General features: G+C 28.1%; 1 protein-coding gene across 1 annotated transcript in view; it reads left to right on the forward strand.

Moving 5' to 3' along the window:
- Window positions 1-1,115: 1,115 nt before the first annotated feature.
- The window catches only part of LOC113374800 (segmentation protein Runt-like), a 105,292-nt gene continuing 90,476 nt past the window's right edge, over window positions 1,116-15,931 (forward strand). Inside the window, exons 1-2 of the mRNA XM_026614766.1 lie at window positions 1,116-1,165; window positions 1,428-1,476. Coding sequence (XP_026470551.1) covers window positions 1,116-1,165; window positions 1,428-1,476 — 99 coding nt within the window. The remainder of the gene's footprint in view (window positions 1,166-1,427; window positions 1,477-15,931) is intronic.

The raw sequence follows: 15,931 nt of genomic DNA on the forward strand, positions 1-15,931 counted from the left end.
ATTATCCGAGAAGCAATAACGTGAACTTATATAGCGAATTCGTCGATTTCTGTCACTTTTAATTAACTAAAAGGATTATAATGGGATTTCAATTGACTCTACTAACAATAAGTGATGTCTTGTAGTGATTGGTTTTTCGTTTTTAGTGCAATTTTCAAAAATAATTTTGCCTGTTTTTAGTCCTTATTTAGTCCTTATTTATAAATTCTTTTGTGGCAGCATAGTGCATTTGTGCAAGTTTTGCAATTATAGTCTTACAATTGTTAGTGAAGTGTAGTGAAAGCTCGAAGCTGCTGTTGCTCCTGATTCAGCTCCTGATAAGCTCTCTTCTGGAAATCACGAGGTATATTATAGTTTATTGAAACTTATATTTAGTATATTATTTACACATGTACATTTAACTAATTATATTATTTCAGACAACAAATTGGTAATCGGGATGTTCCAGAAGAATCGGTGATTTTTAAACGTGAGCGATTTTAATTTCTAAGCATGCTTCTGAAATTGGTTTATAATTAATTAAGACTTGAAATTTAAAACTAATAGTTTCAATAAAAATTTCTTTGCAGAAACTTCAATGGACAGAAATTAAAAAGTACAATGCTAACACAAAATCATGAGCATCAAGGATAAAGTGCACAGAAAATCTTCTTAACGACATTTATAACAATGTTTTTGCTGAAAATATAATCAATTAAGGGTAAAATATAAAAGGGCGGTAAAATCAGACAATATATCAGATTGTGATTTAATCAGAAAATGATTAGAATGCTTCTCAATAGAAGATAAAATTATCCGAGAAGCAATAACGTGAACTTATATAGCGAATTCGTCGATTTCTGTCACTTTTAATTAACTAAAAGGATTATAATGGGATTTCAATTGACTCTACTAACAATAAGTGATGTCTTGTAGTGATTGGTTTTTCGTTTTTTAGTGCAATTTTCAAAAATAATTTTGCCTGTTTTAGTCCTTATTTAGTCCTTATTTATAAATTCGTAGTATAATGTAAAAGATAATATAGTGTTTCGTAAAATCAGTTAAATTAATTATTTAAATAAAAAATGATACCTAAATAATTTTTTCATAATTTCGTGTAAATCAATGCTGAAAAAATGAAGCAGTGCTATTTAGCGAAGAAATGTCTGCAGCTGCAAAGCCAGAGGTGAGAATTATATATTACTTTGTATATATTAGTAAGTTTTAATATTTTATTATTAAATATATCATATATATATTATAATATATATAATATAGGTATATCTTATAGAATATTTTGGACACCGATTTTGGTTATTATCTTTCTCATTTCTTTATTTTTTGTTTACATCTTTGTTCAAAGTAATAAATTTTAATAACGAACCAGTTTAATCTTTTTTTAATATTTGTTAATACTTTTGGCTTAATAATTATGTTCAATTTTTCAGATTGTTCCAGTTTGCAAATGACTTGTGCGGATCAACTATAGCATTAAAGGTAGGTCGACAATTATTTTGGCATGTACTTTGTTATTAGTTAATTTGTGATCTATCTTACATAATTAAATTAAAATCGAGACTTTTTTGGAATTTTGCCCTTAAATACTTTGTATCAGAAAATTGTTCTAGATCAATTGTCAAAAAAACATATTTGGAATATTCTTATATCTTGAAATCCTTGAATAGATCGAGTTACATCTAGCGAATCTATAAATCTACGAGTATATAATGAAAACACTATCATTCTGAATATACTAATTTAGTTAATTGCACAAACAAGTATATATTATTAAAAAACAAATTCAGATTTAAATAATATTTTAAAGCAAATCTCCCTACTAAACTCTTTAGATCGCTGATAGCAGTGTTGATTTGACTAGAATACATAAATTTATTTAACCAATAATCATTCATAATTAAAAAAAAGTTTTTTATCAAGATAACTTATATCTTGTATATTCAATTTATTTTTGTAATTATTTACCCCCACATATTGATGAATATATAGGCAAATTAGCAATAAACAAAATAAGTGTAAACTAGCTGTAAGTGGAATTCTGTCTTGAGGCAATTATGGCATCGTGCCTTAAGGCAAATTGCTGGAACTTCCCGTACCGTAACGAAATGTTCGAGGAATACTGAATGTTTTCAAATAGATTATTATAAATATTGTAACATTGTGTAATATTTATAAGAATTATATAAACTGAATTGCAGAGTTGAAATTATTTGTAAAGTATATTAGAACTATAGTCAGAATTAAAAATTAAATCTGAAATATTTTCGATATACAAAAACTAAAAAAAAAAAAAAAAAAAAAAAAAAAAAAAAAAAAAAAAAAAAAAAAATGGAACAAATTTTTTTTTCCAAAATCAATTATTTTGTTAAGACAAGCTGAAAGTTCTTTCAATCATTTAAATCGGACGCTTAGTTCTCTCAAAAACTGCCATTTTTTACATATTTAGCTCCGTATCTTCAAAATGGCTGGGCCTGCCTTTGCCAAAAACTAATAACACTTCTCCCATCATTACTAATTGAATGTTTTTTACATCATTCAAATCGGATACTCCGTTCTCTCAAAAATTCGATTTCTATTTTCTGCACTCTTTGCTCCGTATCTCCGAAACGGCTGGACCTGCCTTTGCCAAAAACTAATCAGCTCTTTTCCCTATCAATAGGAATCGAATGTTTTTTGAACCATTCAAATCGGTTGATCCGTGCGCCCTGAAACGTGACTGGAAATTTGTATCCATACATACATACACACACACACACACACACACACACACACACACACACACACATCCATTTTTTCTGAGGTATGCCAAAACGTTCAGAAATCTTCAAAACGTCGAGAAATGTAAAAATTTTCAATTCCGATTTTCGGCCCATTACAATAACTTACCCTACGGGAAGTTAACAATGTGATTGAGTTAATAATATATATAAGTAAACTAGTAAACATGTAATTAAATATAGGGTAAAGCGGGGCTTAAAGACGAAAGTTTACCACTATTATCTCAACAACAATTGAAGTATAGATTTTTTAAAGAATTCTGATGTGTAACCAGCCATGACTTCAAATCTTACAACCACGTTAGAGATAAAGTGTTATATATCAATCTCTATAACAAAAGTATTTTTTTTAGTTGGTACTTTTTTAGCTTTTTGTTTAGTTTATAATACCTGAATATAATTATTAGTATACGTTATGAAGCAATTTTACAAGAGATAAATCAAATTAATATTAATTCCTACCTTAATATATTTCTGACGGAGTACCAGATCAAGGTTGTATACAGTGTGATTTTTGCAAGAAAATTAGCTCATAAAATTTGTATTTTACATTGGTTAAACAATGTAGCTATTATTTCGGAAAATTTTTTCAAAATTAGAAATGAAACATTGAATCTGCACCCTGGGTGTTTCTGTGTACTTCGACTAAGGGGTATTAAAGGACAATTCAGAGCACTTATTTTCTGTAAAGTTGTTTTTTAAAATAATTTAGTGTTTTATTAATCATTTTTTAACTATTATATAAAAATAAGTCGGGTTTTCCTTTCTGACGATATAACTCCAGAACGCACGAACCGATTTCGACGATTTTGCATTCGTTGGAAAGGTCTCGGGCTCCGTGAGGTTTATAGCAAAGAAAATTAAAGAAAAATTTCAACAGAGAAGCGGATTATTTTTTCACATACAGCATCATCTCTGATACTTAGCATGTACTACAAACCAATATTTTGAGTAGATGGTGCCGGTAGATACATTGTTTGACAGCTACTCATTTGCTTTTCAAATATAAAACAAAAAAAAATCTTCATCTTTCCCACGAAACTATCTGGTGGCGAAACGGAGTTCGCTGGGTTTGCTAGTTGTTTATACTTTTGATAGAGTAAAGATACAGAGGGTCCTTTTTACCCCACCCGCACGTAAGCTTTAATAAAGGTTATATAAAAAACTGTTGAATCTAACTTAAAAATAACAATACATATTATAAAACAATTAAATACCGTATGCTTTAAAATTATATTAAGGACTTGTAAACTAAACAACAGTGCTCACAAACAAAAAAAAACTAACGGCAAAATAAAATACTTTAACATGATTTTTCAGACATTGCCACCTATCTCCTGATGGCGACGTCGTAAGAATCAAGGTGATGTTTGGTTACAGATGTTTTTCTCACTACTTTCAAATATTGTTGTTAAAAAAATCCGAACTTCACTTGTTTTTGAGATATCGGTGGTGGACCTTTTTACCCGCGGACCTTTGAGCCCCGCTCCGTTCTGCATAAAAAGTGTTCGTGTCGTATCAAATGCGTCGGCATTCAATTTGTAAGTCATTAATTGGTGTCGGTAAGTCGTGCAAGTGTCGCTCATTGTCTCCGCAGGGCGTGATTTGACCCGAATCAACAGAGTTGCTCGGCCGCTCATCCGGATCACGTCAGCCGGCAGACAAGCCGTTTGTTAATGTAATATCTCACACGTCGGACACATTTGACGATCAATTTATGGGATTATGGCGTTTTCATTGATCCAATTCCAAATAATTACTTCATAGAGCCGAGCAGATTCAGATAAACTTACTGTTGTCTCGTATAACTGGTTAATAGACTTGCTAATTGCCCCATGATTTTATGAGGTTATAACAGTTTTATAAACGAGTGATCGAGAAGGAGAATTTTTATTATTGATAAAGTCTGTCTGCCAACCGCTTAAGAAAAGCTAACACGAACTTTTAAATAAATACTTTTATTTTAGTCCTGAAAATTATTTTAATTATCTTCAATTTCTGCACATTGCCGCATCATTATTATCCCAGTAATTACAACTGACAATTCTTGTAAAGTATGTGATTTTTTTTATATTTTTATAAAACTAATTGAAGTACGACAACACACAAGAATATAATATATTTTAATTATTAACTTTATAGTACTCGCAAAAAAATGAAAATGAAATTCTTGCATTACTTCACGTTTCATGATATTGTGAACATTTTGGCATGCTTTAGAAAAAATGTATGTATGTGTGTGTGCGTGTGTGTATGTATGTTGTGATTTTGAAAGTACGGATCAACCGATTTGAATTATTCAAAAAACATTCGATTCCTATTGATAGGGAGATGTGCTAATTAATTTTCGGTAGTCAGGTTCAGCCGTTTTGATGATACAGGCAAAAGGTGAAAAAATGCAAAATATGGCCATTCAGCTTTTGAGAAAACGGAGAGTCAGATTTGAATTATTCAAAAAATATTTTACTTGCATCGACAGAATGAATAGTTGATTGAATTTTTGTAAAGACAGGTCAAGTGAATTTGTATGTGCTTTTATTTTCAAAAAATTTAATACATATTCACAAAATAATTTAATTTGTTCAAAACTTTCAAAAACTTTTAAAGTTTAAAGTTTTAAAAGAATTAAATTATGGTATGGGAAGTTCCAGCAGTTTGACTTAAGGCACGTTGCCATGTACCACTAGCTATATATTTAATACTTATATTACATTTATATATTTATTTAAATATAAATGTATTATTGCCAATGTGTTTTATAATTTTATTTCTTTTATTGAGGATATTTTATTCATTTACTATTCTGCATAGATTTTGTCAACATTTTTATGAATTCGAGATATTCTAATATGTAAAAAATGCCATTTTTTGGAAATTGCGTTTAAATTCCGTCAAAACTTTGATAATTGATATACATATTATTAAATTTTGATCAAGTTCCAATGAGTAGGGTACTTAATTATAGTCCGTAAATTTAAATTAAAATGAATTTACATTATATTATATTATATTATATATATATATATATATATATATATATATATATATATATATATATATATATATATATATATATATATATATCACATAATATATGTAAAGACGAAGCGTCTGTATCGGCACATTAAAAATATAGTATCAAGATAAGAAATTTTCAGAGGCATGCTTTTTGTGGATTTTTTTATGTTCTTTTAATACTGTTATGTTTGTTTTCATTGTAAATATATTTTGGGACAAAATCGAATTATTACATTAACAAAACTTCACTAATATATTTTCGCTGTCAAAAATCACGTTCTTGTTTACATTATTTCTTTTGACATAAAAAACGCACTATTCTATGTGAAGTGCCGTCCATTCTTATTGCGTTAAAGATACACGAGTATATTTCTTCTGTATGCCAGTTTTTTTCTCGGGAATGTTAAAGACTACAAAGCGTTAGTTACGCGTTCTATTGTTAGTTGTTTAAACATGTTGTTCCGCAAAGCTCCCTCCCTTAAAGAGATAAAATTAATTCCGGTACATTACGCTCATTTCATGTAAGATTTTGGGACAACTCTATTATGCTTGCGCCCGTGAACAAATTTCCAAATAAAAGAAATGGTGGACGGGCAGCGGTGGCCGCGAGCAGGCCCGAGAATAATTTTTATAACAGTGACTGTGCGATGATAGTTGATTTACGATATGCAAACACTTTTAGATTTACATTGGATTAATATTTAATGAAAATTTGCAAAAAAAATACAAAAGACTTCAATATTGTCAATGGAATTCAGCAAACTTCTATTGGATTACAAATATTTGGGATTATGGTAGATTAACATGAAGGACATTCAAGATTATAAATTATTTTATAAAGATATTTAAATTAAAGAAATTAAAGAAAATTGAAATAAAAATTAATAAAGTAAAGTTTAAGATACTTATATTAACATTTTTTGAAAAATTCCTTGTTTTTGTACCAATAAATATTTAAAATAACAAAACCTTTTTTCTCTATTGAAAAAACTTAAGAAATCTTATCTAATCTAGTTCTTTGTTTCTCGACTTAAATGACTAAGGATCTTAATAAAAAAAATCATAATTTTTTAACAGCGTGTATCGATAATTTTTTCTAAATGAAAAATGAATTCAGCAAACTTATATTACAGAGTCAGAGTCAGTACGTATATATTTCAATTAATTTACATATGCGTTCATATTTACACCTTTGCACCTAACCATTTTCATGTTTACTTATTTATGAAGGTACTAAGATGTTAGTCAGTCTTAATATTTGCAAACTAAGGAACCTTAAAGGGCCTTAGATACGTTGAAGGGTTGCATTTAAGACATTCTCTATCCTCTCAAATTGTTTATTTGCTCGAAATTAACTATGCTTATTATAACCCTAGATGGCGTTAAGGAATCCTGAACTATTTATTAAATCAAGCTACATGCAGGGTCTTTTCATTTTGAACATGGATTATTACATACATATACAAATAACAAGTTGTTCAAAAAGAACATTGGCTATATATATTTTCAACGCTAAAATTCACACTTAATTCGAAAATCCATCTAAAATTTTTGAGATATGGTTAGGTTACATTGTACATTGGAGTAGTACATTGGACTTGTTATTGACTCTATTTATTTTTGAAAACAAAATAGGTAAAACTGTTAATATTAATTAAATTGCAAATTAAAATAAAATTAACAATACAGTGATAATTTCACGTCACGTTTTTAGTTAGAGGATCAAACACCTTCTATATGACTAATTGAAGTATTGATTTACTTAGGACTCATCAATCTTTCCAGTTATCAAAATAGATAGAAGATTTTTAACTTCTCGAAGAAGTTTGTTATCGCAAAAACATTCGATTTGCTAATTGCATGTTTTCTCGACGTTTCATGTCATTATGAATCAATCAAGAGAGACCAAATTTGGAAAAAGTATGCGTGCGTTGGGCTGGACCAAATTCAAAAATTTAAAAATCATTTGATGTAACTTTTATCATTTATGAGTGGCAATCGTCCGAATCTTTTAATTAATTAACAGAAAAGTATAGTTACATTACAAACATTTAGGATTATGGTGGATTAACATGAAGAACATTGAAGATAATATAGATATTAAAAAAATTAAAAAAAAATTAAATATAAATTAATAAATTAAAGTTTAAGATATCTTTTATATTAATATTTTTTTAAAAAATTCTTTGTTTTCGTACCAATAAACGCTTTAAATAACAAAAACTATTTTCTCTATTGAAAGAACTCAAGAAATCTTAACTAATCTCTTAACTAATCTTCTTTGTTTCTCGACTTAAATGACTAAGGATATTAATTTAAAAAGTCATAATTTTTTGACAGCGTGGATATATGATTTTTTCTAAATGAAAAATGAATTCAGCAAACTTCTATTGCATTACAAACATTTAGGATTATGGTAGATTAATATGAAGGACATTCAAGTTAATAAAGATATTTAGAAATCAAAGAAAATTGAAATATAAATTAATAACTTAAATCTTAAAGTGTAAGATATTCTTTATATTAACATGTTTTAAAAAATTCGTTGTTTTGTACCAATCAACACTTAAAATAACAAAAACTTTTTTCTCTATTGAAAGAACTCGAGAAATCTTACCTAATCTTGTTATTTGCTTCTCGACTCAAATGACTAACAATAAGGATCTTAATAATAATAATTTTTTAACGGCGTGGATTGATGATTTTTTAAAAATCGAAATTGAGATTTTTAATGTTAACTTGTATTCATTAATTTCAGCATATCTTGAATATTTCTAAAAGTATAGTAGCATTATTATATGAAATTAAAAATGTACTTATTTGTCTAGAAATAGATAATGTAGTTAATTTGATCAAAATGTAGTATTACTATATGAAATAAAAAATATAGGTACTTACTTCTCTGTGTGCCTAGGTAAAAAATTTGTCGACAAACTTAGTGTTTGAATTTTAATTGTCAATTATCAATAATATATATTGTTTCAGATTATGATATAGGTTAGGACTGGACTTAAATTTTTAACAACAATATTTGAAAGTAGAGAAGAAAAAAGCCATTATCTTGATCTTCACGACATTGCTATCGGGAGATTAATAAAACGGCAAAGTTTGTAAACCAGTAACAAAAAAATTTTTTTTCTAAATTTTTTTTTGGTTGCGAGCACCGTTGTTTAGTTTACAAGATCTTAATATAATTTTTAAGATTCCGTTATTTAATTGCTTCATAAGATGTATTGTTAAATTTAAGTTAAATTAAGACATGTGGGTGGGGTAAAAATAACCAACTTAACCTTCACCCCGGCAAAGGTGTAAAGAATAAACAATAGTCGATAAAAAAGTAAATCAAGTTGAAATAGCAATTCTACAAAAGATAAATTCAATAAACATTTATTCTAATTCTGCTGATGAATATTTCTGACCAAATACCAAATCAATGTTATATACAGTGTTTTCTCTGTAAAAAATGTACTCATTAAACATATATTTTGAATTTGTTGAATAATGTAGCTGTTATTTCGTAAGATCTCTTTAAAATTAAAAATAAGACATTGAACCTTTTTGACTTCTAGCCGTTTTATTTTACCTTGCCTATGGGAAATAAAGAACTAGGTGACAAAATTTTGAAAAATAGCAAGAAAATACATTTTTATAATAATAAATTTGTTGAGACTTTCATTGATCATACTCGTTTTAATTAGTTTAGTTTTTACAATATAATTGCTCAAAGTCAAAGATCAAATTGGGCCTTTGTACCCTGTCCGCCACTTGAAAATAAAATCATATCAAAGCTTCCAATATTATAATAATTCATCTTACATATCAGTATGTGCAATTTGTCGACACATACAATAACATATATAATTATATCCAATTTTTAAATCAGACCGTTCTCTATGAGCTTTCCTTCACTGCGATCCCCTGTTCACGTAACGAAAACTAACCAGGTGTTGTATAAACATATTTTTTCTAATTGTTCGAAATCATTCTACTGTGGGCTAGTATTTACTAACACGGTGACTGAATAGCCGAAAAATCTGAGAACTCGATATGTAGATAAGTTCGTTTTTTGTAAAAGTTCGAAGTTTCTTTTCCAAATCGGTGGTTCCGAATGAATCGGCCGCAACCGATGCTGGAACTGCATCATACCGGGAACTAATTGAATAGGGTAATGGTACTTCTGAGAGTATTCTAGTTTCACGCTTATACAATTTTATTTAAGAGAAGTAATTATCTAGACTACAAATGAGTATTTAAGTCATGATAATGCGATAACATTGAAAATGCTGAGATGTACAAAATAACATTAAACATATACTTAGCCTATGTAATAAGCTTCGAGTAGAATGCAATAACACTCATTGCGAATGTTGGGAGTTTACTAATGAGCGTAAAGGTATAACAATAATCACAAGTTTCAACAATGAAAATAGAGTGAAAATGAAATAACATCTCCTATTACCATTTCGTTTTGTATTAGAGCGAACAATAATATACTCGTACATACTTGGGTTAGTTCTAAGTATTACTGTTTAATTTAGTACTTATCAGCTCAATTTATTAATTTTATTTATTTATAAGCTAGCCGTTGTCAATTAATAATATATATTATTTTAAGCTCTTGCCAAAATAATTCATAATTTGTACCTAATGTGAAGTAATTTTATAATATGCATAGTGGCTGCAAAATGTCCGATTCTAAAATTAAGAGTTAAAAGTGAATATTTGAATATTAAATTTAATGCTTGTCATCAAGTTGTCCGCAGAGTAGAGTCTACTCAAAATCCAGTCGTGCCTGAATTTTATGCTCAAAGTTGTACAGATTAAAATACTTAAACTAGTAATGATTTTTAGAATGATAATAGTAAATCAGCAATATTGCTAGATAAAAAAAAATATTAAAAAATAATAATCATAGAAAACTTTAGTACAGTTTTTTATTATTATAATTCAACAAATTTTTACGGTTTAACTACAAATCATTGGTTCAAAATATAAATGTAGTTATGTGAATTCTAAAAAAAAATACTTAATAAAAAAAAACTCAGGAATTAAAAAATTGTTAGCTTTTTTAACATCCGTATAATTTCAAAATTGTCATAAATATATTAGATTTGTTTAATTTTAAACTGAAATTGAAACTATATAATATAGGGGAGGGCAAGGCACCAATTCCAATTTGATTTGTGCAATTTTATTAAGTAAAACAAACCAATTATGTAATAGCAAATAACACATATCAAACAAACAACTATCTGACTATGTTCAGTAATACTTCCAGCTAATTCATTATTTAACTTAATTTACTTTTTTTACTACATTTAATTGTTTGCACTTTTGTCAGAGTAAAGATTCAGTTGTTTTTTTTTACCCTAGTCATATGTGAGCTTGTATAAAGATTATATTAAAAAACCTTTAAATCTAACTTATATTAACACATATTATCAAACAATTAAATAACGTAGACTTAAAAATTATATTAAGATCAGGTAACTAAACAACAGTGCTCACAACCAAAAAAAATATCTTGTTATGTATTTTCAAATATTGCCGTTTATCTCCCCATAGCGACGACGCAAGAATCAATGTGATGACTGGTTATACATCTTTATCCCTCTACTTTCAAATATTGTTATTAAAAAAATCTTGTATTATTTTTGAGATATCGGTTGTTGACCTTTTAACCCGCTCTACCCTATATAAAAATAAGCGCACGCAACATCATTCCAATTGAAAAAATATATAAAACTTTTTATTATAAATAAAATCTAGAAATTGGTATCGTGTGAAAATAAACCATAAGAATTTTTTGAGTTGGTTTTATTTTCTTAAATACAAAAAATCGGAGAGACCATCGTATTCAAATGACTTATAAGTTTAGAAATAAGACACAGGAAGGATCGTATTCATAAAACAAAAGTCTTTTCTTGCATAACCGCAAATCTTTATAAAGGTCCAACGAAAAGTTCAAAATTGTTGGTGGTCAAAGCCAAGGGAACTAAATATTATATCACACGCGCATATACATACATTCATACATTTAACATATAGGGGAGCTAAAGGCTCGTTGTAACTTTTTTTTTCAAATAAATATATCTTGCGATCCACAAATTCGATTTTAACAAAATAATGATGTATAGTTGCTGTACCAAATCAAGTAAAAAAATCAACTACTGCCGTTCATCATTTCACAATTATACATTTTCTAGATAAATTGCGGTGTTACAAGTCTTACCCCGTGTTTGGGGCTAGTTGTAACTTCTATCAAGGCAAGTAGTAACGACAAGGAAATTGACAATAATATCTCTGATAATTTATTATTTACCTATTTTTAAGAAAATTGACATGTTTCAAAGTAATTATTTTTATAGATCAACAAAAACTGTAATTAATACAAATAAAATATATTATGTCTTTTATAAAATAAATTTTTATCATAAATCAACGTAGACTACAATTATTATCATAACACAAATACAAAATATAGTGGTCCTGTAACACAATTTACATTTGCCTACATCTTACAAACTATAAATACCACTGAATCATATCTTCACTTGACTCTTTAAGTTTTGTATGGTACAACTAGCCCCAAGACATTGTTTTAACTAACCCTAGGTGTGATTTTTTTTACATTAATCTACTTGACTATGTAAACAATTTAGCGATCACAAAATTTATTACACATTATCAAAGATTGATAAATTTGAAACAAAATGAGATGTATAAAATTTAAAATTAGTCGATAATGATAACGCAAACCGAAATTTTATGATCTCGTATTAATTTTATATAACATATCAAAAACACAGACAAGACAGTAGCTATGACAATATTATGCAGGACAATTTACATGTCTAATCGAGACAAAAAAAAATTACTATCATTCAAGATTCTTTTGAAAAACTCCTGTTACTACTTACCCCCGTTACATATAGCCCCTAGCTCCTCTACACCAATACCTATATGTAATAATTCACTGACATCCGTCGATCATAAATTATGCTACCGAGGAATCAGTTTCGGGACCTTTTCTCTTTCCCTTGTTTTTTTCTACCTAAACTTTCTAGGTCGTTTCATTTAATAACTAAATGATGTGTTGTACAAACAAATTTGCCTATTTTTGGTGTGCGGTCGGCACTGACTCAAAACCTACGAGTTAGAAAAAAATATGCAGATGCATCATGGGTGGCCTTTGGTACGATACCAAAATTTATGTTATTGGAATATGCGTTTCTTCTGACAGTTATCTTCCCATTTCTTTAGGGGCGGCTAGTTAATCCAAAAACAAATATTTTTATTGTTAATATCATTAGTATGAAAATGGACCTTAAGTGGAGGAGTTAGATCTATAACGCAAACACCGAGCGGCACGGCTACAATAGCGAGATCATCCCTTGGTAATCCTGTTACAGGGGGTTTACGTAAAAACCCGCAAAATACTACAAAATGATATTTTAAATAGTCTAATAGAATTGCAAATATGCTCTCGTCTTATTCTGTGCTAAGTATAATCTGGCTTCTTCAATAAGATGCCGCTTATAAGTGGTATGTATACATATTTCTCAATGGGATGTATTACAACGGGAGGAGTACCTTTGCCACTTACTGCGGATTAAAACTGAAATTTATTAATATAAGATTTATTTATTAATTGCAAATATACACAACTATAGGTAGGGTTAAGCTTAAAGGTTCGCGGGTAAAAAGGTCCACCATCATCAGGTCACCATCATTAGCCCGCCTACCTAAAAAAACAAGCAAAGTGTTTAATTTTTTAATATTATCTACTATTTTAAAGTGGAAGGCAATAGATGTGTAACCATCCATCACCCTAATTCTTACGATTCTGCTCTAAGGAGATGAACAGGAATTTATCAATATACATACCAAAAGTATTTTTATTCGTTGATAGTTTTGAGCGTTTGCTCTTATAATTTGTTAGATTTAGTTCATTTTCTCTGAATATAGTTGGTTATTTAATTCTTTCGTAAGATTTTTTTTTAATTACAACTGTTAAATAATTTAACATCTAGTAATAATAATGAACAATAAGATAAGATAAGATAGATTTTGTGAGATGTGTTGTTATTTCTAAGTTAGACAGATTTTTATATAATTTGATATTTTATCCTCTGACATTGAAACAGTTTTTTTTATAAACCTTCTATAAAAGTTAACATGTGAGTGGGGTAAAAAGTACTAACTAATCGATCACATTGGCAAAAGCGTCAACAATGAGAAAATATATAAAAAAGTTAATTGTCTTAAAAAAGCAACACTCGTGGAAACAAATTATTAGTTAGTCGACCTGATAAATATTTCTTTCAAAAAGAGCAGATTAAGTTTATATACAGTGAATTCTTTGTAAAAAATGTTTCCATAAAATTTGTATTTTGCTTTAGTTAAATATTGTAGCAATTATTACATAAAATTACTTAAAAATTAAAACAAAGCGTTAGGTCTGTTTGGACCCTGACTATTCTGTCTTACCTCGCTAAAAGGGCAAAAAGGGACAGATAACAAATTTTAGAAAAATAATGACAAAACATTTCTGTTGTTAGTATTTCCACGTAGACAAATGTACAAATTACCGTTTAATATAATTTTTTCTAACAAATTGGTAAATTAAGAAATTTATTGCCGATAAAAAAAAGTGGCACAATCGTACCCAGTCTCCCCTAATGTTGGAAAACGGTTTAGTTGATTTTTATATTTGGCAAATTAAATATTACAATCTGCTTAATCACACAAAAGTAATATATGAATGAACATTTATTTCGCATTTTCATATATGTTTGAACAAACTTTATTTATCAGAGAGCTTTATTGTTTTCAATTCTTATGGTCACACGTTAATATTATATTTCACTGAAATATAATATATAGACTGAAAAGAACTTCTCATAATACTCCTGATGTTTTAATTATTATAAATTATTGTCGCAAAAGTAATATAAGTTAAGGATGCAAATTTATTTAAGGAAAAAATATGGTATACAAAATATTGTATATGAAAAATAAATTTTAGTAAGATAGACGATTATTTTTTGAAAAGTATATTTCATTATAAATAAGTTCTTTATTGTTATTATTGTTATTTCTAATAAATAAAACAATTATATATTATATAATTATAGCCTGGTATAGGTATTCTTCATCGAAGCTTATAAAGTAAAGCTCGTGACAGCTTTGATCTCATTTTCTCTTCTTACAAATTAGTTCAACTAAACCAATTTTCCAGACAAAACTCTTTGATGAGATTATGAGTTCGACCAGATGCAGAAAGATATTTGGAGGGTGAGAAATAATACCGAATGGAAGTCGACAGGGAAAAATTAACAAGAAAAATTAAATATTGCAAAATCGGGGATGGGGAGAACTTTCATGGTTGTCATGAAGTTTTTATGAAAGAGAGTAAAAATTATAGTGAATCAGTATTTGTGAATACTTTTGCTTTTTGATGTTGACTTATATATTCCAAATGTGGCGTTAGCAATAATAATTTAGATCAATTTTTAGGATGGCTAACAAAATTTATTATCTTTATATAATGATCAAAATATATTACATATTTGAAGTATTAGCAATATTGATCTACTAATCTGAACAATAACGATATTGAAATCCGAATAATGATTTTCATCAGATTTATCATCAATATGTATATAGTCGTGCACTGTATACTCACACATACATACTTTATTCAGCTTTGGCGTCAAACGATTCAGAATAACTTGAAACGCCGAGAAAACATTCAATTAGCAATTCGGATTTTCTGATGAAAATATAACCTCCTCCATAAACTTGAGGAAGTAAATTAAGAGTGTTCTACGCCAATTAGGTTTTTGGTTGAATTTTTGAAAATTTCATAATACTCCCAAAATATAGTATCATTATGGAAATTATATTTAGTTTATAAAGTACACTTCGTAAATATTAATTTTTGGAATATATTTATTGTATATTGCAATTATAATGTTAAGAAAATGTATTAATAATTGTTGATATGCTAGTTATTATTTTTTTTATATTTACATTTTTTCACAAACAAACCTTCACAGAAATATATTAGTTTCTGATGATAATATAGGGTTACTGGCTTAATAAGTAAAATTATTCGAAAATTTTGGATAGAAATA

Source organism: Ctenocephalides felis, unplaced genomic scaffold (genome assembly GCF_003426905.1).
Source record: "Ctenocephalides felis isolate EL2017-DRISC unplaced genomic scaffold, ASM342690v1 CF-g0.4_SCAFFOLD_01886, whole genome shotgun sequence".
NCBI classification, from domain to species: domain Eukaryota; kingdom Metazoa; phylum Arthropoda; class Insecta; order Siphonaptera; family Pulicidae; genus Ctenocephalides; species Ctenocephalides felis.